The sequence below is a fragment of the Perissodus microlepis genome, chromosome 5 (genome assembly GCF_051167445.1).
Source record: "Perissodus microlepis isolate ML-2025 ecotype Zambia chromosome 5, ASM5116744v1, whole genome shotgun sequence".
Classification (NCBI taxonomy): domain Eukaryota; kingdom Metazoa; phylum Chordata; class Actinopteri; order Cichliformes; family Cichlidae; genus Perissodus; species Perissodus microlepis.
In genome coordinates, this window is record NC_140465.1 from 14939208 (window position 1) to 14961330 (window position 22123).

The window sequence follows — 22123 nt, forward strand, 5'->3', positions numbered from 1 at the left end:
GGACTCCGTTAGATCAAACAGGCTTCCACTGCGGATAAGAAAGAGGACCTGGCAGGGAGACAGAAAAAACATGAGCAGGGAAGGGATGGGAAGCAAAGTAAGAACACTGCTCTTTGTAGTATTTCAAGCTAATGAGAACTGCCAAATAATAAACGGTCCTAATGAGCATCTTATTTGCTTTGTGTACCTTGTGGCTTACTCCTAATACTCTGTCTGAGTCCACTATTGCAAGTTTAGAACAGGTGTTGACCACATTCCTACCTCTGTTCTGCTGCAACCCTTGACCTTTTTGTTTTCCTGACAGCCACAGACTGTCCCTGGGGGTCTGCTCCCATCTCTGGAGCCCATCCGGTTGTCAAGCATTAATGTCATGGTATCTTTTCCAGGTGACTCTATGTATATGAGCAGGCATGTTTATGGTACACTGGGAGATTACACTGAAAGTGCTCCTTCTTCTCATCCTTTAACTCATAGTCATCATCAATAATTCAGCTACACTTGCAGGACACAGCTCAGTGTTTTTGGTCTTAACCTTCCCTGTAGGTTCCCCTGTATTTATCTATGGCTTTTTAGACTATTTTGTTTCTTTCCATCCCCTCTCCCATTCTACTCAATTTTGTCTTTAGAGTCTTGCTGTCAAGTTTCCACCAAAGCTAATAAGCTCTCAAATCTCTCACTCTTACTTATATTAGTATCTTATTTTCCCTTCTTCTCTCCCATGGTTTTCTTTTGCTCTTGTTGTGTTTAAAAAAAAAAAAAGAAAATGTCAGGGATTTTATTCCATCCCCTCCCTTCTTTTCCCACCTCTGTGCTTTTCTTTTCTTTTTTTAAAAATCTTGTCAAGGCAGTTTTTTGGGGGCCGGAGAAAAGTCTGTTAAGGGGAGCTAAGAGGAAAGGGTGTGGCCACCCACACTGCGGTACTCTATTGTGTTGCAGTGATTCCACCATGTCCTCTCTCTGATAAACACACATGACATCACGCACAAAATTGAACACACACTCAGTGCAGAGTCACTGACCTCGTGTTCCACTCTCCACTCACTCAAGAGGTATATTCTCTCTTGGTATCAGGGCTGTCCATTCTTGAGCACAGATAGCTTTGTTTTCTGTCATGTGTTTGAAACTCACTAGATAGCAGACTTCCAAAGTGTCAAAGGGCAGAAAGCATGAGAAAGCTGACCAGTAGCATTTAACCACAGGGCCAAAAACAACTGGCAGTTTAATCAAAAAATCTGACGCTTCCAGAAGTTTATCTCGTCACTGTCTCTCCTCCTCGGGGAAGTCACCGCTCGGGGTCAGCTACCGAGAGGCGATCCTCTGCTCAGCGTCTTGCTTATGCACATTTCAGTGGACGTTTACTTGCTTTTATTGAGGATTCAACACAGACATGAAGTTTAATCATTAAGGCTGTCTTCACACTAATAGCAAGTGTGTGGGTTGGGACATGTTATTGAAGGTACTGAGGGAAAAAAGAACTTGGAAGTCCAGTTTTAATCATGCATCCATGAATGTGAAGCCTCATGAGAAGGGACAACACTGCTCAGCAGGTTCTATTTATTTTGACCAGCAGTCCTCATATGTATCAAAGTAGATATAATTTTCTCCTTTGTCTTTTTGGACCTGTAAGTTAGAATAGTCCATAGTAATATGTGTAAGAGCTTTCAATCCACAGCCTGTCCAGATGGGTAGGTGAAGACTAGCAGACCAGCAACACAACTGGCTCAAGACCTAGCGTAGCAAATTAAGGAAATACAACTAACACAAAGGCTACAGAGACTCATGTTTGTACAGTCCCAGAATATTGTTTGGTCAGTGATCCTAGTTATAGGTCAAATGCTTATTGGTTAAAAGGATCAAAAACATGAACCACAGTCTACATCACACAGAAATCTACAGAAATCTGCCACTGTGACAGCAAACTACAAGTAGACATGAAGACTTGGACGATAAATGGTTTTTAACCCGCTGGCTCCCTGGTATCAAGTCTGTGTGATTGATTACTATTAGCATTGAGTGGATGTCATTCCTATATGGGAGTACCAGTGTCTTGGTTTATTTAGTATCTGACTACAAAGAGTGAAGGATTATGGGTACCAGACATGCTTTGAGTACCAAATAGCCTGATGGGGGTGAAGCTATGTGTGTGAGAGTTCACCACCTGTGGGGACAAGTGCAAAAAATACATCAAGGAACAAAGTAAAAGCATGAGAAGGGCAGACGGTGGGTTTCATGAATACTTTTAATTGATTCTTTTTTCAACATAGTCAATTTTTTTTAAAGTGAAGTAGACTGTTCATCCAGCACGTCTGACGTGCTGATGTTCTGACATTGAATTAGAGGGTGATATTTGAGATGCTGATTTGAGGTGCTATGAGTATGTGTGAGAAAGTAAAAATAACAGTGTTTTTGTGTGTTTGAGGAGCACAGAGGTTGTGACACGGTGTATTAGCATATCCTCAGGCTTACCCTGCAGTGGCTTATAAACACATCCTCCAGGTATCATTTCTCTCAGACTTTATCTGAGAGAATTCTGACAGGTGAGTTATTTCTGAACCGTGTTTTCTTTTTTCTTTTTTTTTCTAGGTTTTACTTCAGAGGTACAGTGAAGATTAGCTTAAGGCTTACCTGAGTGTACAGTGAAAACATGCAGCCTGTAACACTAGCCTATACAATGTCTTTGTCCTGAGAGTGAAACGGTATCGGAAGAATCAGGTCTGGAAATTGCCTGAAGTTGCACTTTCTTACTTTATTCACTCAGCAACAGAAAAGAGCTTAAGTTACTGAACTTTAACTGACCCTAATTTGCTCTGCTGCAGGGAGGTTCTTTTTTTTTTTAGATCTTTATTTGGTAAACACCCAATCACGAATCTGCCATGTGCAAGAATGTCCTGCTAGGTGTGCAAAAGTCTGCTTTAGTTTAATGCATTTGTGTATGAAAGGATGCTGTATCGTCATTATGAAGAAGTTCAAATGACAACCTGTCCTGTGCTTTTAATGACATTTGGCCAGCTGCAGACTGTTACAGAATATCAAACTTAGAAAGGTGTGAAAATAAATTATTTTTATACTGCTGGCCAGGTCAGGAAGTTCTTGCATGGCCTCTTGGTTTTTTTCTGGTTTTGCATCAGCATACTGCATTAGCATCTCTGTACCTCAAATCCTAAAAATATATGTATAGAGTTCTAACAAGCTTGAGAAGTATTTGGTATGATCACCTTTATTCTTCAACACAGCTTGAACTGTCTTAGGCAGCTTTCTTGTTGTTTCTTTAAGTATTTTAAGTAGTGTTCAGGAATAATTATCCAGACTTGTTGAAGGACATTCAAAGCTCGTGTTTGGATGTTGGCTGCCTTTTGTTCTGTTCTCTGTCGAGATGATCCCACACTGCGGGGAGGCCAGCCCATGACCGATAGTGTTGCATTGGGTGTTTTTTTTTTTTTACTAGGTATGTTTTTAGGTATGTTGGTGTTTTTTCGATCACTGGTATGCTGAAAAGTGAAGCTGTTGCCAATCAGATGCTTTCCAGATGTGTTGCATGCTGGATCAGAATTTGACCATATATCTGTGTTTATAATTATGAGTTTTAATTTTAACACAATTCATTTTAAGAGCCCCAGCACTGCTGGCTGAAATGGACCCCCAACAGTGACGGGGGCTTTCAGATACTGTTCATCTGCTGTAGGTTGTGTTTTAAGGTCAGCTGCTTTTTCAGTTTCTTCTTTGGTTTTTGTGTTGTTTTGTTTCTCAGGGCAAATTGCACAGCATGCTAAAATGCTAAAAGCTCAGACTATTTTATGCCTCTCAGACTGCTCTCAGACATATTTCTGCTAAAAAAGTGTCAACTAATGGTGTACATTTGTGGCAGCCTGCTAGTAGCAAATGGCTAAAGATACAATTTAAAATTGGTTCTGCGCTGCGTTGTCTGTTATGTGTAGGTACAACACGGGTTCATTGCTTAATTTAGATGATTTTTTTTTATGCTTAATGGTTCACAGGTCAATGTTGAGTTGCTGAACTCACGAAAGAGAAACCTTCCTTTAAAAATGGTGAGGACTGGACTGAAGTATTGTGCAAGACCGCTTTTAAAAAGTTACAAGAAAATCTGGCTCCATGGACACAAAATATAAAGAAATGAGACTTAGACTTTTTTATTGTCACTGTGCAGTTTCTTGCACAGCGAAATTGAGGGCTGACTCAGGACTTTTGCACAGTACTGCTTGGAGTCTATGATTATTGTAATCTTGTTTCACTCTCATAGCACTCTCCTAAGCCTGCTGAAATGAATAACCTGACTTATGTGTTTTCTGTAATCTCATTTGCTGCTTTCCTTGGTAGGTGAAGAAGCCCAAAATATTCATTAAAGGGCTCAGTGCTAATGGAAGAGGGAAAAATGAACAGACAGAGTGTGGACAACTGAACAATGACCTAGGCCCTTCTTTATTCCCCCTTTTACAAAAGTATCTGTTTTCATGACATGGGTACTTGGATACACCAAATCTGATAACCCATGATCCGAGCCTCATGGGTCAGTATGTGTGCTTGTGACTCTTCCTGCCCTCCTTCAGTCACTGCCTCAAATAGTTGGTTTTGTCTTCAGGACACTGTGATTCCATCGCACTTGAAGCAGTAACCTTCAGTAAAAATGTATTTAAATACTGTAAAAAAGTGCATTTATTGGCCGTCTGTGAGAAGTCTCTTTTGTAACCCTTCGTTGATGATTGGATAATCCAAACCAGTTGATGCTGCAAGCATCTCATTATGTCTGCACATGAAATAATTATGTTTAAAAAAAAAGGGGTGTAAATGTGATAGATGGAAGCCAAGTGTCTAAAATGAAAGCTGGTTAATTGCTTTCCCCCAAGTTACCCATCCTAATCGCAGACGTGGGACTGTTGTTGTACACTGATTGCTCGGGGTGTAAGAAAAAGTTGTCCTCACTGTCTACTCTCTCGGTCCGCCCCAAGGAAGAAGAGTAACTGGTTTTTTTTTATCGTGAAAATCAGTGGAAAACCAGTTAAAGCCCGAACAGTGCTGCAGGGAAAAAGAAGAAGAAGAGAAACAAAAAAAAAAATCCCCTGTGAAGTTTTTGTGCCGTTACACAGAACTGCGTGTGGTGGTTTGTTGTGCTGAGGTGTGGAGTTGTTGTCTTTGCTGGTAGCCTCCTCTTGGAGCATGGCCCAGTTTCTATCGCTCTCTCTCTACTCCCAGTCCCTCTGCAGCAGTTAGACTCATGTCTGATTTCCATAATGTGTAAAAAGTGCATGCATGCACACTTGCACACAGCAGAGAAATTACCATTGCACTAGTGGGTTGGAGAGATGCGTAGAGGTAGAGGCAGAAAGGCAGGTGACCGCATTAGCTGCACTGCAGTCTAATTGTGACATACGTTGTTTCCATCCTGTTTAACTTTAGCTTTCACAGCTTAATGTAAATAACACACAGAGGATGTTTTAATAATACACGTGTACATATATGTTCTAAATACTTCTATCCCCCAACCAGTGATTACTTTCCTTATCCGTTATTGTTTTAATCGGTAAAATGTGAAGAAAATAGTAGTAAAAACATCACTACATTTTTCCTAGAGTGTCATTTACCATCGGTTTACCAAAATATAAAAAACTAACAGAAAAAAAGAAGAAGAAGAAGCAGATTGTAAAAGCCGGAAAAATTGCATTTCCTTTCTCCATAAACAACACAGACAGTCAAAATATGCTGTTGTTTTTCTGTTGATAATCGAATTCATTATTAAACCGCTCTTCACAGCCGAGTGGTTGTTCTTTTTTTATAATGGAAGAATAAAGATTCTTCCAGGAAAAAAACAGAATGCTGCAGAGATTTTTAAGTATATTTCTGCTCCCTTTTCAGCAACATGAGGCATGTGGCATCTTGTTTCATTATATTTAAGAGAAAGCAGACATCTCGGGAGCTGTTGTCTCCTAGACTGATATGTATGTATAAACAGCACCCTACTATCATAAGTTGGATATGTGGTTTAAAACATGGATAGATGGATAAGATTAAAAATATAAAAACAACGTCTATTTGATTTTTGGGGTGAGCTGTCGTTTTATATATTACTCATGTAGTTCTGCATTCCTTTATCTTGCGTATGTGTCCCTCCTGTTTCGGAGAGAGCTGCAGCTGAAGGCTATGGCGATTTGACCTCGAGTCGGATGCGCTGATAGCATCTCATGTTATCATCTGCTGCTCTGGGTTTCATCCTTTGTGTGATGGTCCCCTTTGCTCTTTTTCTCCTGGCCTCCGTGCCTTCCGCCGGCGCTCGGATAAAGATCAGCAGCCATCAGCAGATACGGCCTTTAACTCATGTGTTGCTGCCCAGCCTCTGCTCTCAGCTCTCACTGCGTCCTATCTTGATCTCTATCATTTTTCCTTCAGCCATTTTCAACATGCCACTGATTTCTCATGCAGTGTCGCGATAAGACTTTGCTGCATAAGGACATCCATACGAGTCACTCACACGTGTTTAGTATCATGCCGCATTTCCTCGTTGAGAATATGCATGTGTGTTTCCCCTCTCCTGTGCGGCAAATGCTGTCATAGCTCTTTATTAAATGACAGAAAGGTTTCCATTACGCACTGTGTTAGGCTTCAAAGCCCTGATGCTCCTCTCGGGGGGGCCTTTACGTGCACATGCCTACACAGCCCTCAAGGTCCCTGTGAATCATTAGTGATGACTGGGCTAATTCTTACTGAGGAGTGAAATAAAGATGAAGATGACTGCACGACTGATGACTGTTTAATCTAGAAGTAAGAAATGATTACACGCTGCCGCTCAATCGCTGGGATTATGACGAGTGTTAACACGCTAATAAAGACGGGGAAGAACCTTTACCCGCCCGGTGATGCTTCTGCACATGAAAGGCATCCTCTTCCCCATCCTTTGCTGTTTGAAACTAGCCTTGGATGATTGTGGTAATGCTTGTTGCTTTAAGAGAGTGTTGCCTGGAAATGTCGAGGCTGATTTAAGTTATTCCACGCACTGTCAGACAAGACCACTTGCACAGACAGACATACACTCAGTGGGCTTCTTCCCATGCTTGTGTTTTGGATTAGTCAAATCTCCTGACTGGCTGCTAAGCTGATTAACATGGGGGGGCACGTTATGCACTGGCCATTTTGAAACACTGGAAAGGGTGTGGACACACATGCACAGTGGGAGAGCTCAGCTTAATATTGCTGTTGGCTCAGGGTGATATGATATGCGTGCGTGTGTGGGTTTTTGTCTGATACCTGTCCATACCTCCTCAGACAGATGGCATAGAGCTCTATACTGTAATAGTTTGGATCCCTGTGGAGAGTGCATATATGTGTGTGTGTGTGTGTGTGTGTGTGTGTGTGTGTGTGTGTGTGTGTGTGTGTGTGTGTGCCTGCCAAAGCTGGAGAGTGTATGAGATGGAAACAGAGGGAGAGAGAGACAGAGATGAGGCCTGCTGGAACAGACTGAAGCCCAGATGGCTGTGTCCAACAGAGACAGGAAATAGAGGTGACACCAGGTGGATGGTACCCTTCAGCATGAACAGCATCCACAAACACACATACACACAGAAAGGACACTGAAATTAGCCTTGAGGCCAAGAATTCAAGATGGTCCGTCTCAAATCTTGTGAGTTGCTAAATTATAGGATAATGTGTGATCTCATTTAGTGCCGCTCATCTCGGTTGAACCGAGAAGTTGATCACAGACTCTGGATATCTGATTGCTGATTAGGTTGTCTGTGAAGTCAGAGTCCAGTACCTACACTTCAATAGCATTTTAAACTAAACTGGAAGATAATCGTTATTCGCTTCTTTACCAGAATTGCTTCCCTCCAGTTCCCGCGTGTGTGGGACGTACCCCTCCCCCAGTGCCGTTCTCGACTGGGTTAGTGGAGCAGGCGGTGCCTGAAAGGGAGCGAAAGAAGCTAGTTAACTTTTGATAAGCAGCCTTTTTTATTATGCGTAGAAACCCCCAGCCCCCAGTCTTTAACCCCACATTCTGTCTGCCACCACACAAATGCTTGTGTGCTGTGCACGCGATGGCTAGAAAGAGATATGGGTGTCAGGAGAGGTAAATGCAAAGAAGTAGAACATACTCCTGGAAAGCATGGCTGCAAAAATAAATAACGATCTGGTAAAAGAATAGACTCTGCAGGAACACTTCGAAACAAGCTGAGCGTTCTTTGGAGCTGAAACCGATAGTTGTAACCAGCTGGTTGACATGGGAGACTGACCCCCTCCAGTAACTTTGCAGACCCCTGACCCTTGACCTCTGCTCTTTGCTCACAGAGTCCAAGGAACCCTGACGGTAGCTTGCATGGCCACAAAAAAAGTACTCGATCATAGAAACGTCCTCTGTCTTTCCTACAGTTGGACATAAAGCATCCTACTGTCACGTAAAGGGTTAATGACTTCCTGATCTGACCACAGAGGTGTGGAGCAGTGCCGTGGAATTTACCCCTGCTGAGTACTAAACCCCCTGCAAAAACACCCCCCCTCTTCCTCCTCGTCACCTCTTTTTCATGTTTCTCTCACACTGCCTCCCCCTCTCCCTGCTCCCTCGCAACCACCACCAAAGAGGGCATCATGGACAAAGAGTAACAGTTACCAAGCAAAACTCAGTGGGGAGGGGAAGCGTATCTCCAATATCATGGTATGATTAGTAGTTTTTTCAGAAGTATTTTTGTATTATTTTAGCATTCGGTCACTTTGATACTTAAAAACTCCCATTTGATGTCTAATCTTCTGATGTAGTATATCTGGGTCACTGAGAGAAGCATGCTTTTCCCCCTTTATTGCTGAGAGCTGGATGGGAAAGTTAATATAGGAAACCTAGAAGAAGTCACCGCATCAGCACACACATAATACATCATTTGCCCCCTTTGGGTCTTGTGTAGATCGTATAAATGAAGAGTAAGATTGCCTATTGATTAGTGAGTTTTAGGAGTGCTGATATACAAATCCCGTTAGCGCTCAGCCATGCCTTAGAGGCTGTTTCCTTGCTTCCAGGGTAGAGGCTTTATGAAAAGCACCCTTAGATTTAATATAATGTTAAACATTTTTTTGTAATATTCTACTTTGCTACAGCGAGAGCAGAGGTAGAGTAGGTTGGTGGAGATGAAGAATGAAGAAATCCATTAAGTGTTGCTGGAGATCCAAAATACTTTCTTTACAATTGTGAAATAAATAAGGCCTCTCTGACGGCAGTGTTTAATTATCGCCTGGGTCAGAGTGACGTAAATTTGGTCATCAAAAGAGTCAACAAGAGGCTCTGTGCAGATGTCACTCCGCTGTAATGCGGCAACTATGCATATGTTCTCCAGACTTCAGATAAGCAATAAGCACAATATGAACAACTACTCCCCCATAGCTGTCCGGACGTGGGGCCAATCACTGCTTGAGTTTGTTCGAATGCAGACACACGTGCACTCGTGTTTTGGATTTCTAAATGCTGACAAAGAAAATGATAACCCTGCCTGCCAAGCAATCAAGTTTTAATGCTGCTTTGCTATATGAAAGGTGTGTGCGTGTGAGAAAGGTCAGGAGCTTGCATCCTCGCCTTCCCGAAAGTATCACTATATATTCACTAGCATTATGACGTTAGTTGAAAATGGGAAACTAATAAAGTACCATAGTGACACCAGTAAACGTTGATGTTTTATGCCCTTTATTCGTTTATGCCCGACCATAGCCCAGCGTTTATTTCTCTGCCGTCGAACTCGCTGTCGGTCCCTCCTCTCCTCTGCTGAACAGTACATTTGCAGCGGTTTGGCTTCGGGATGGTTTTCCATGTCTACAAGTTGTGAAGCTTGTTAACTTGCCTTCTTAAGACGACACTACTTTTCCTAAAAGTTTTAGGGTCTGGGTGAGAGAGGAAATGCCTCTATAACTTTTAATGTATGCATGTGTGTGTGTGTGTGTGTGTGACAGAGAGTGAGACGCAGAGAGAAAGAGTGAGAGTGTGTGTGTTTGTTTTTGGAGGAAATGTCCAGACCCAAGAAAAAGGCATTGGCTGGAATCTTTCCATTCCTGCAATAGCTTTCCCTCCAACACTTACTGTACTGTAACTCTATCCTTTCCTCCCCTCTCCACAAGTGTGTGTGCATGAGTGTGTGTACGTACGTGTGAATGTGTGTACGTACATGTGTGTGTGTGTGTGTGTCTGTGTATGTATATACACTAAAGCAGTATTAGTTTGACATGTCTGGAACTAATAGAGTCCACCCTGCTGAAGAATCTTATTAGGAAATACTACCTGCAACTTGAGGCTTTAGTCTACCTACTCATTCAACGGCCTAAACATCACGTCTCTGTTTCACTCTCACTCACACACTTTTGACTGCCTTCAACCTGTAAGCTCCTGGCCCATCTTCTCTCCCTCAGTCCATCTTCTCTCTTTGGTTGCCTGGTTCAGGGTTGGTGAGTTATACTGGTGAACTCCACAGCTGCCTGTTTTTCTTCAGGGCCTTTTAGTCTGAGAAAAACACAGCACACACACACACACACATCAGTCCAACCCCTACACTCCCTCTTACACACACATACACACACATATGCTTCCTGTAGTTGTTTTAGTATAACCCTCCCCTCTCGTGTTGCTCCCTGCTGGTAATGAACTGGTCCAGCTGACTTCCTGTCAACTGTGTCCTGTCTTCCTGTGTGTATGGGATGAATGGTCATATTATTCACACTGACGCAGTGCCCGCCCTCTTACTCACCCTTTACACTACTTTGTGCTTTTTCGCCCCCCTCTCTCTTCTTTTCTCTCTGCTTCTTTCATTCTTGTGAGGACAATGGTATGAGCTCACAGTGGTACAAAACCGCTACCACCCCCCTTCTGCTTCCCCTCCTCTTTTATAAGCTTCTCCGTAGCCTGTGCTGCAGTATCAGTCCCCAGAGCAACAAAGACCAGGCCTTACTGCATAAACACAAACGTAGCAAGAAGAATGGGTAATATTGTACTTTGCTGGGAGCTACATCTCCTAATGTTTGACTTGGATTTCTTGGTCCTAGTTAACTGTACTGTGTGAGTGTGTTCTTGTGTTCCTGCTGTGATTACTGATTACCTGGCCCACAGTTTGTAGGCCCAGAGCTTGCAGAGAGATAATCCTGATGTATACAGCCAGGTTTTCTACTCTATATTAACATATTTCTCACCTTGCATTATTTTGCTCCAACAAAATAATGTCACATAAATAATGTCTGCAGAGAAGGGAAATGGGAATTTCCATACTTGAGCACACATAGAACATGGTTACCAAAAGTAATAGGAGCCGTAAACCAGAACTTTACTGCACCCTGTAAATCAACACAACTGTGTGGACTGTCGTAGTTTGTCATTCCTCTGTTGTCTGTACTCTCTGTCACACTCCTTCTCCAGCCACTTCAAGCCTTGTCTCAAACACTCATCACATACTTGTAAACAGTTGTCGTGCGTGCGTGCGTGCGTGTGTGTGTGTGTGTGTGTGTGTGTAATAATAATATAGTAACGGAGGGGGACAGAACTAGGGCGGGGCTTCCAGGAGCAGGCTGGAAAGCTGCTGTCAAAACAGCTCAAAGTGACAACTTGGACTCAGAGTGTCACATTGCTGTGTGTGTGTGTGTGAGTGTGTGTGCCCATAGCTCAGGGTGTTTTCAGGTATAATGAGTCCTTGTAGCATTATGTGTAGCTTGTGTATGTAGGCCAGTACACAATGGCATCCAGGGCAACCATCACTTTTGTCAGTTACAAAACAAAACGGCGTTAAGCTGGTGGGAAATTTGCTGCAGAAATAACTCTAAGCAAAGGAAATGATGGGGGAAAGCTATGTTTAGCCTTCACGCTGTGGTTGTCTATGTACCGTGAACTTCAGGTCGATGGTTGTAATGCCTTTTGCAGAATATTTATGCCTTTTTTTCTACTTTAATTTCCTCCTCAGTGTCCATCCACGCATTAATATGCAGCGACACATCTGTCTCAGGTTTGAGTTGAGGCAACACAGACAAGCTGCCTGCACTCTTAGTCCAATGAAGTGCCACCTTACTCAGAGTATTCTGTCTTCATCCATCATCTATTTTTGCCGTCTTCCTTTTTCTATGATGATGTATCATAAGCTATGATGTACCATAGGGAGACGTGGGTGTAGGTGGAATAATCTAAATGGGAAAAAGACATTGAACTTCTCAGATTTCACTGCTACTTTGTGAGCTCACTAATCTTCCAGGCATATGATTTGCCCTGATATCATTTATATACAACCTTCTAACTTGCCCAAACACACCAACAGGTGGCTGCTGTGTCTGGAGAGAATCAAAGAGATAAATCAATAATAAAGACTGATCCTGAAAACAGAAAAATGCAGTAGTGTGACTATATTCTATTGGGAGACATACACTATGTATGTTAATAGAAACCAAAGAGAGGATTAGCTGCTTCAAAGGTAGCAGTCATCTCTTCCTTTTCCAAACTGATCCTGTTTGTGATCGTAGTGTGGCTGGACGGGCGAACAGACTGAAACGCGTATGGACGAGGCTCGTGCAAACAGAGCCAGCCAGCCTTCAGCACTACAGACAGAGGAGGCGGAGGGGAGAGAGGGAAGAAAAACAGGGAGAAGAGCATCAGTAAAGTAGAATCCCAGAGCCTGATTACAAGACCTGCTCTCATCTGCCTGGAAAATGTGACTGGACTGTCTGGAGGGGGTGGAGGCGTCACATTCCAGTTCACATCCCACTTCACATACCATTTCTTACTTGCTGGGGGATGATAATCATTGCAGAGGGATGAAACCGAAGGGAAGACCTGTGCTGAATCTATTTGACTTGCTGCCTCTCCTTTTTGTTGTAGCAAACTCCCTTTCACTAAGCAAACGGCTTCTTTTGGTCGTAACGGTATTTATATGGTTAAAGACGGAAATGCATAGTGGTGGCAAATCGAATGAAAAGGCAAACCGCATGTTTTATCCCCTATCAGTCATGCTGACATGGTTTGGGACCACTTGACCCTTTGTATTGACACATCTGAGTGATTACTTTATCTACACGGCATGAGAGGTCAGTGACTGGTATGAAAATGCTCTCACTTACACGTAATGTCTTTTGTGCCCTATGAAGCTGAACACTGATGGGATATTTTCTATTGGCATATTTTACAGTGCCTCCCTCCCCCAATACAGGATGGCTTTTATAACCCTGCAGTAGAGTTTCAGGGGCTTGGAGAATGAATATCAAAGCTCAATGAAGCAGTTCTGCTCACATGTGATGAGACTTTATGGTGGATTTTTCCTTTAATTTGTCACCCGTCTGTGCTTTTTACATCCCCTTAAGGAAATTGTGTCAAGCAGCCAGTACCAATAGGGTTTAGTGGGGAGAGCTCATGTAACGCAGCCATATATTTTATAAATGAAGCATGCCGTCAAACTCGCTCTTCATCCTAATGTAAGGGGCCTGAGAGGGGTTTCAGGGCTCAGGGCACGGCCTCCCTATTAAATTAATTTCCCCCCATTAAATCTGCTTTCTAAACATTTGGATCACATGGGACTCAGCTGTCGCTTTTTTAAAAAAAATTCCCTCCTGTACATATCCTCCACCCCTCAAGCTGTTTCCACGCTGATAACCATATGCTTTCTGTCACCTTCTTACGTTCCTTATGGATGGACAGGTTTGTTTTTGTTGGAGGTGTTGTGTGTTGTCGTCGTGGATGGGCTAATTACAAGGTTTTGTGTCACAGCCTTAAGGGGCAGGACATTGACTCACTCTGGATCATTGACAACGGCGTGCGACGAGAAAATTGCACACAAACACGCACGTATGCAGCCGGCGAGACAAAAACACATGTTGTGAAAGCAAATGTTCACACCAGGTCATTAGCACTGATACAGGCTCGGTGTGTGCATTCCTTTGCCCCCCTGCCCACAGTGTCTTAAAACTCCCTAACTCTGGTTTTTGAATCAGTAAAGAACGACAGTGGCCGCTGGCTGGTGGCACAGTGTTTAGGTATGTGTTTATGAGACAGAGCGAGAGAGAGAGAGAGAGAAGTGGGAGGAGTGGGGTGCTCACAGACACATTTAGAGATCCCACTTCTCTTTGTGGTAATGAGAAACTGCACTCTCAGCTGTTAAACACAAAGGCAGCATCAACAGTCGCTGCTGGCTGGACAGGCAGCTGACTGCATGACTGCGCGCGTGTGTGTCTGTATGTGTGTGTCTGAGTGTGTGAATATTGTTGAAGGGAATCCATACATCACTGAAGCCAGGATGGAGACCAAAACCATCCGCTTTCTGTACAGCCAGCGTTGTAGAGGTATGACAGCTGTGGTAGATTAGCCATGATGACAATTAGAGAAATGCGTGTGTTGTTTCCTAACTCGTTTAAGGGATGCAGACTGCTCGGCATTGGCAGGAAGCTATGGGAGCATAGCATTAATCTGTCAGCTGTCAGGACTGATCCAGCTTATCACCTCTGTGTATGCGTGTATGTATGTGTGTGTGTGTGTGTGTGTGTGTCTGTGTGTGTGTGTGTCCTTGGCTGTGCAGAAGTGCTGCTGTGTATGATTTGTGTCTCCTGTTCTGTAGCTGCAATGGGCAGGATTCTCCAGAGAACTTTTTTGCGGCCCGTGATTGAATACGGTTACTGAATGTGCCTGCACTGAGTGCACTCTATTAATTTGAGGGCCAGACTGGAAAGCAGCATGGAGGAGCGATGATGGCGAGGAGGGAGGAGGCAGGAGGAAAATGAAAAGTGATAAGCTGGGATAAATGACTGCCTCTGGAGATATGTCTGTGTGGAAGATGATATCTGATCCCGCACTCACAGATGCACACTTATAAATATGATGATGCGCACGCACACGCACGCTTAGCCGTCTGTGCATTGTGGACGGGTGGGAGAGGAATGGAGTTCAGCCAAGCCAACACAGTGCCAGGTGTTTTACTGGAACATCCAGTCATTCAGTCAGCTGTAAAGGGGTTGTTTTAACATCTTACACATCGTTGTGAAATGTGTGTTAATGGTAGTGGTGTATAGCCAACAGCAACATATGAAAAGGCCTTTGATTTTTAGCAAAGACCGATTGCACATTAAACATTGATTCGTGTGTTGATTTCACCTGGCCCATGGCTATGTTAACCAAAAAGCTAGCGTCATCTCTGACTCTGTACTCCTTCCTTTTACCCTTTCAGAGGTCCGTGCTCAGCTGGTGGAGCAGCTCAAGTGTTTGGACCAGCAGTGCGAGCTGAGGGTGCAGCTGCTTCAGGACCTGCAGGACTTCTTTCGAAAGAAGGCAGAAATTGAGATGGACTACAGCCGCAACCTGGAGAAGCTGGGTGAAAGATTCCTCACAAAGACGCGCAGCACCAAGGACCATCTACTCAAGTATGAGAAAATCACACAGACAGCACACGTAGTTTTATTTTGACAGTAAGCCTCAGGTTATGGCTTTTGGTCGCATACGTGTATTTTTAAGTGCGTGGGGCAATTAATATCCTGCCCCTGTAAAAGTCTCAAGTGAGACAAAACTGACCCAGCTTCCATATTTAGCATTTAAAGAAAAAAAAACAGCATTGCTTCAGAGACTGGTGACTTCCTTCCTGATAAATGTGAAATAGCTGCTTGACTTGTAGCTGCGTGCACACTGCATTTTAAGGGCTCCTTTCGATTGTCTGTGTGGTCCTGTGAGTCAGTGTTCGTGTCTGAGGGAGGGAAATGACAACTTTTGCCAGAAATGGTCAGGTGGTGATTTTGTGCTCTGACTATTTTGTAGTGCCTTGCTGTGAGTGGATCATTGCCCAAACCAAGGATTCTCTCTCTCTCTCTTGCTCTCTCTCTCTCTCTCGCTCTCTCTCTCTCTCTCTCTCTCTCTCTCTCTCTCTCTCTCTCTCTGTCTCTCTCTCTCTCTCTCTCTTCATATGAAACTGCATAAGTTGCATATAAATACACACTGGAGCTCATCGGCATTAGCAGCCTCTGGTGCTCTTGTAGAATTGTCACTTTTTGAGTTGGGAATGATTTAGCAGTCTGCCTCCCTGTAGGGAAGGATTCACTGAACTGCTAGCTATTCATAAACTAAACACACACCACATATCCTATTGGATAGTACTGCCTCACTGCATCTCACTTCCATCTTTTACCTTGTGAACAGGAATTTGACCGCCAACTCTGAGGATTGCTAAAGGCTGAGATATAATACACGGGTTTATGCTGGCAACAGCCTTTAGATGCAATAGTACATATAATGGGCGATCCCTGCCGTTTAGCTGAACAAGCAATAAGCTCCTGTTGTCGTTACTGCAGTATCATTAATACGTCATTAACCAACCCATAGGGACACAAATAGCTCCACTAAATGTCTGATGACTTGTCACACAGCTGTGTGTCATCTGTAACTGCTTACTCTTAAATGAGCAGAAACAGCCCTTTCTGCAGAAACAATATCGTCATCCTTCTGTGCGTTTGTCTCTTTCATGTTCCCTGCTAGGACTGAAGGCCCAATTAAAAGAGTCACATGAGAAAACAAAGAGACACACAGATTCTGTAAATTGAAATTTACCCTCATAGGGTTTCAAACCAGCGTTCAGGTTTTTTGTTTTTTTTATGTTTGTCACGAAGGCTTTACATGAAGGGACAAAAACAAGCATTTGATTAGACAGAAACATAATTTAGTACTTTGATTTGCATTGCCTTGATGTAATTAAGGCTATCGTACAGATTAATATGTTTGTCTGTCATGCTCAGAAAATGGGAATTCATTCATGGAGCAGCAGCTTATGTTCAAATGCTAATTGATGCATTTTGTTAATAATAATGGACAGATACAGTGTTTAACCCTGTGTTTGTGAAACTAACTGGTAATAACAATAATCAAAAAATCATTAGCAGTGGCGCTTTTAGCTACCAGCTTTTGGTTTTAGAAGCGTTAGAGGTATAGCTCATTTCTACAGAAATAATCTTTTTAATTTTCGATATTCTGGATTTTCCAAGTTAACTGAAACTGTAACAAAGGACAGGGACTTTTTCCTGCTCAGCTTTTCTATATTTTCTTTGACTTCCTCTAAACTATTACCTCCTAAATACCAGCCTTCCTCTTTCTTCCATAGAGTGACTGTTCCCTTTTCTTAAGCATCATGCACCCTTCCAGAGATATTAATATCCCTGCTGGGGGCAAACCCATGTTTACGTGCTCTCTCGCAGACTCAAAAGGATCAATAGGTCCTCTAAACGAAACCCAATTCCAACCGTGAGGACATACCCCACATCGCACACAAATTCACTCGGCCTCATACACACCCTCCAGCCCTGATCAATACTGAGACAGTTTCAGATTGTGCGATGCATATTGGTGGGGTGGGCGAGGGAAAGAAGAGGATGAGGAAAAGGGAGAGCAATAAACAGAAGAGAAGATGTAGGTTACCTGCTCGACTGGAGCTCCAGCAGCAGCAGGTGTGCTCCCATCATATCCACTAAGTCCTCGTAAGGCACCAAAAGTATGACTGAAAACTGTTCACTTTGTAGTTTTCATTCATTTCTGTGCTCTTCTCCCACCCTGTTTGCTTTTCTTTTCTCCCAACATCTGTGTATTTAACAGTCTTGCTGCATCTGCTGCTGCTCAGTCCGGGTGCCATGCTGGAATTTCAGTTATTTTCCGGCTATTTGTGCTTATTTGTGTGTGTGTGTGTGTGTGTGTGTGTGTGTAGAAGGGTGTTGTGGATGTTTCTCGGCACAGCTAGGCGTTGATGGTGCTCTAAGCAATGTGGGGTGTGAGGGTTGTCAGTGTGTTGATCCCGTGGAGACCCCTGGTATTCGAGTTATTTGGCAGACTGCATACAGCAGCGGTTGGGGGGTGACTGCACGGTTTAGCCGTATTGTGTGTGTGTGTGTGTGTGTGTGTGTGTGTGTGTGTGTGTGTGTGTGTGTGTGTGTGTGCCCTTAGGCTGACAGGCTGATTGGTCACATGGAGAAGCCCTCACAAGTTGTGCACTCATTCAAAGCCTGCCCTTATGTTAAATATTAGGACAGTTTGACTGTTAATAAGATGCAGCCTCTTGCACAGTCCAGTACTTGAATGAGATTTTTTGAGATCTGATCACATGATTGCATGACCACCCATGGGATGAAAAAAGTAAAAATCCGTTTTACATGTGCTGTTACTTTTTAAGTTTAAGTCCACGGCTTTATCTATTTTCTCCTTTAAAATACCACAAAATCAAAAATCATGCACCAGGAATTAAAATCAGTTTTCACACAGATTCATGAAAGCACATTTTAGTTCTCCCAGATTTCACATATTGCCCCGTTTTTCTTTTTTTGTAATTTGTATTGTCTAGTGTCACTGTCTAAATCAGGCGCTCAAGTAATCCTCACGCACAGATGCATTGCTGCAAAAGCTGTAATGCCTGCGAGGAAGTAATGAAAATAACTTCATGCGGGGATGAAGCCTTTGTAACAGTATGGAACAGCATCTGCACCATGTGACCTGAGGGGGGGCCAATTATGTTTCAGTGTTTACCTTGCAGTAGCTGAAGGTCAGAGAGGGATTTGGATGATATTTCACCCAGTGCCGCAGTGCCATTGCCATGGTTATCGCTGGTGGATTCAGGGTGACGAGTCACATGGTGGCGTTGAGGCTGTCTTCTTGAGCTTACGGAGGAACTGGAGTCATGTTTTGTGTCTGTTGTGCAACCAGTAAAGACAGACGCACCGGACATGAATCAGACAGAAGAGAGAAGTTTGAAAGGAAAGTGAGGTACATCCACATAACAAGTGCGAGACGGGTTCCAGTATTGAGGTGGTGCGGATGGATTGTCTGTTAGACTCATGTAGTTAGTCATATGACATTGAGACCAGTGTCACCCAGTACCAGTTTATCACATCACCACCATTGAGTCATCTCATTCGAACCACCCTTACACACCCCCAGAAAACCTTCTTTACTCACACACATGCACACAGTCACCTCACCGCCCCCGCTGTATACCCCCACTTAGTCAAATCAAAGACTTTCTCTGTCTGTCTGGCGTTGTCTGTGCTGGGGTCACTGTTCTACTTTCCCTGACCCCTGTGTGTGTGTGTGTGTGTGTGTGTGTGTGTGTGTGTGTGTGTGTGTGTGTGTGATATAATTGCCTTGCAGCTCTTTGCTGTCTCTATCCAGTTAAAGCTCCTCTTAACAACACAAAGGCCTTCTTTCATCCACTTACACTCACTCATAATCCATTTTACCCACTAGATCATCCATAACTCATACTATAGTACACACACACACACACACACACACACACACACTTTTATAGTGTGCACACCCCATAAAAGCTGTTGTATTGTCATGTAAGCAGGGCATTAACAGCTTTGCATTTGTGTAATGGCTTTGAAACAAAGAGCGCAACACCACTGAACCATTATATCGTTAGTGAAATGATTACAGTCTTCAGATTGCCCTCTTTTTTCCATCTTTTTCTGCTCTTGCTTATTTCCCTCGACAGCAGCTGTGCTTGCAGGGGAGCCTTACCTCTTCCTGCTGGGTTTTGTACCCTGGCTGAATCCTGCGTTGGGGCTGGCTTACCAACCCTTTGTGTATGTATGTGTGTAAGAGAGTCTGTCTACAAACTCTCTGTCTATCCCTGTTATCCCAGTGCCCTGTCTCATGTTTGTAAAAGCTGTATTATGGGTGTACCGTTTGCTTGATTTTGCATATAACATAAAATAGACCTGTGTGTACAAGTTTGCAGTGAACGTTAGATGAAGGAATTTAGATTACAGCTTCCCTTGAATAAAGACATGTCATTTCTCTCTGTGCGTACAGGAAGGAGCAGAGCATTTTATCTCCGGTGAATTGCTGGAACCTGTTGCTGCAACAGGTGAAGAGGGAGAGCCGCGACCACGCCACTCTGTCTGACCTCTACCTCAACAACATCATTCCCCGCTTTGCACAGATCAGTGAGGACTCAGGGCGCCTCTTCAAGAAGGTAAGCACCCACTCAAACACGCAGAAACATCAGAGCCTCGCTCTGATTGTTTTTCCTCACTGTAATTTTGTTTAATTGTCCATCGCGGTTAGCTTGATTTATGTGGGGAACCTAACGGCGTAAGGATTGCAGTTATTTCAGAGCCGTTCTCATGTGTGAATACATTTTAAATCCATGCTGCTGCTAGGTAGATGCTCCTTCCCCATTCTTTCACTTCACGTAAAGAAGTGAAAGAATTCAGCCCGATGTGCTACATCCATGTCATATTTTGCCATGTCCAACCCCAACCCCCCTCCCAGCATCTGTTTTCTGTCTCGGCTGATTTATTGACTGACAGCGAGGCAGCAGAACCTCAGGCCAGGAGAGTTTATACTGTCTGTTTCATACCGAAACCTCCTCCTTGTCCGCCCTGATCTTTGCCTTTATAGTCTAAGAGATGAAAGAGTAAAAATGTGGAGGAAGAACAAAAAAAAAAGAATAAAACGAAAGAACTGGAACAGAGCGAGTGGGCTTTACATGACAACAAATGGCAAGGAAGTATTCTCCCCTGGGAGTTTGCTGCTCATCTCCAGGATATGAGACCAAATAAACAAGCCCTTAGTGACAAAAATGCAAATAAAATTTCTAATCTGTTTAATACAACCACTTACTTTTCTCCAGCGCTTCCTTTTTGCTCTGTGTGAGCTTCAGATTGTGAACATTTCTGCAGGGTTCTGGCATTTTTTAGCAGCGTATTGGAGCTTTGAGCGATGGACACAAAGGGCTGAATTTAAATTTACAGTAAGTGTTAGTTTGGATATTAAGAGTTGACTCTAAGGTAAAGGTCACGTTGAAGAAGGCTAGGGATGGGCGCAGAGAAAAAATTTAATCAGAGGAAAGCCGCTCCAAGTATAGAAAGATAAGTGTCTGCTCCGACAGCAAAGTGAGGCCATCTGTGAGTGGAATGTCATGGCAGAGGCTGCTGATTTCCAACCCGATAGGCTGTCTTTGAACTACATTTACAATCAGATCCCAAGTGGCAGGAGCGCACACAAACCTCTACTTTCATTTCTCTGCCTGTCTGACATGCAGCACTAATTCCTGTCCTCTATCCTCTTGGACATTGATTTAAATTTTTCATGTTTTTTTTAATACTGGGTGCATGTGCATGTGGGTTGTTTCCATCATGTCTAGGCCATAAGCAGGCTGCACAGAGAATGCTCTGATGGCTAATTAAGTGGAAAATCGGTTCATTTATAACATTTCCAGTCAGTGGCATGAATACCAGTAGTGCCAGGGGCTATTATACACAAACACAACTCATGGAGATGCAAAGCACAACCCGTATTAGAGAAGCTAACACATTCATCTCAGGCTCTTGAAATAGAGTGGGAGTGTGTGAGATTTTAGTCACTGGCCAACAGGAAGCAATAATGAATCAAGCTGCACTATTAACACGTACACAATCTCCACCTAAGCCACAAACATCAGGACTAATGAAGCTGTTGCTAGTTTCTGCTTTGTAGTCCCTGTAGAGTGTAAAGTAGGCGACCACAGGCAAAACAGGAAGTTCAAAGGTCGACATCCACGGCAGGAGAGCTCAGCCATGACTATTGCTTTTTGATTGGCTGTGGTCTGGGCTTTGTCACCTAATGTGCACCTCTTTAGAGGGCAGGAAAACTACAGTTAACCTGTTACCTCTTTTGTCTGCCGTGCTATCCTAAATCTCCTTCCGTACCACTTTATCCCCTCTGTTCCTGACTTTTTTGTCCCGTGTAATGATGTCAAATAGGTTCGACATTATGATATCTGATCCCCTACACGCCTCGCCTTGTCTTTTTCATATACCACCTTCAAACCTCCCACCCTTAACCCTTTTTTGTTTTCGCTGACCTGTAAGCCTCCGAGCCTTCTCTGCTCCTTTTTGCGCCCTCATCCAGGAGAAGACAGATGTTCAACATGCTCTGCTTTTTCTTTCAGTCTGCATTCCTCTTCTTTTTTTTGTTACTTTCACTGTCCTATTTCTCTCCTCCTTTCATTTCCCCCTCCCTATCTGCTGCTGTCTCTCACCATTGAAGCCAGTTTGTGTACACAGATTTGCATTATGTGTAAATCTGTGTGCACACATATCGTAACCACTGCAAACACTTCCAATAGTGAAAGGGATATTATTCAGTTAATGTGTCAGATATTGGTTTCCTTATTTCTATGAG

At 43.4% G+C, this 22123-nt stretch overlaps 1 protein-coding gene across 3 annotated transcripts in view; it reads left to right on the top strand.

Annotated features, from left to right (window-relative positions):
• srgap2 (SLIT-ROBO Rho GTPase activating protein 2) overlaps positions 1-22123 on the top strand; it is a 56805-nt gene that overhangs the window by 15480 nt on the left and 19202 nt on the right. The window contains exons 1-3 of one of the 3 annotated variants that reach the window (XM_084928089.1): positions 14122-14277; positions 15156-15348; positions 19769-19931. In XM_084928089.1, coding sequence (XP_084784215.1) covers positions 14148-14277; positions 15156-15348; positions 19769-19931 — 486 coding nt within the window. In that variant the 5' untranslated portion in view covers positions 14122-14147. Of the gene's footprint in view, positions 1-14121; positions 14278-15155; positions 15349-19768; positions 19932-22123 lie in introns of those variants that run through there. The other 2 variants (XM_084928088.1, XM_084928090.1) reach the window with 2 other exon arrangements.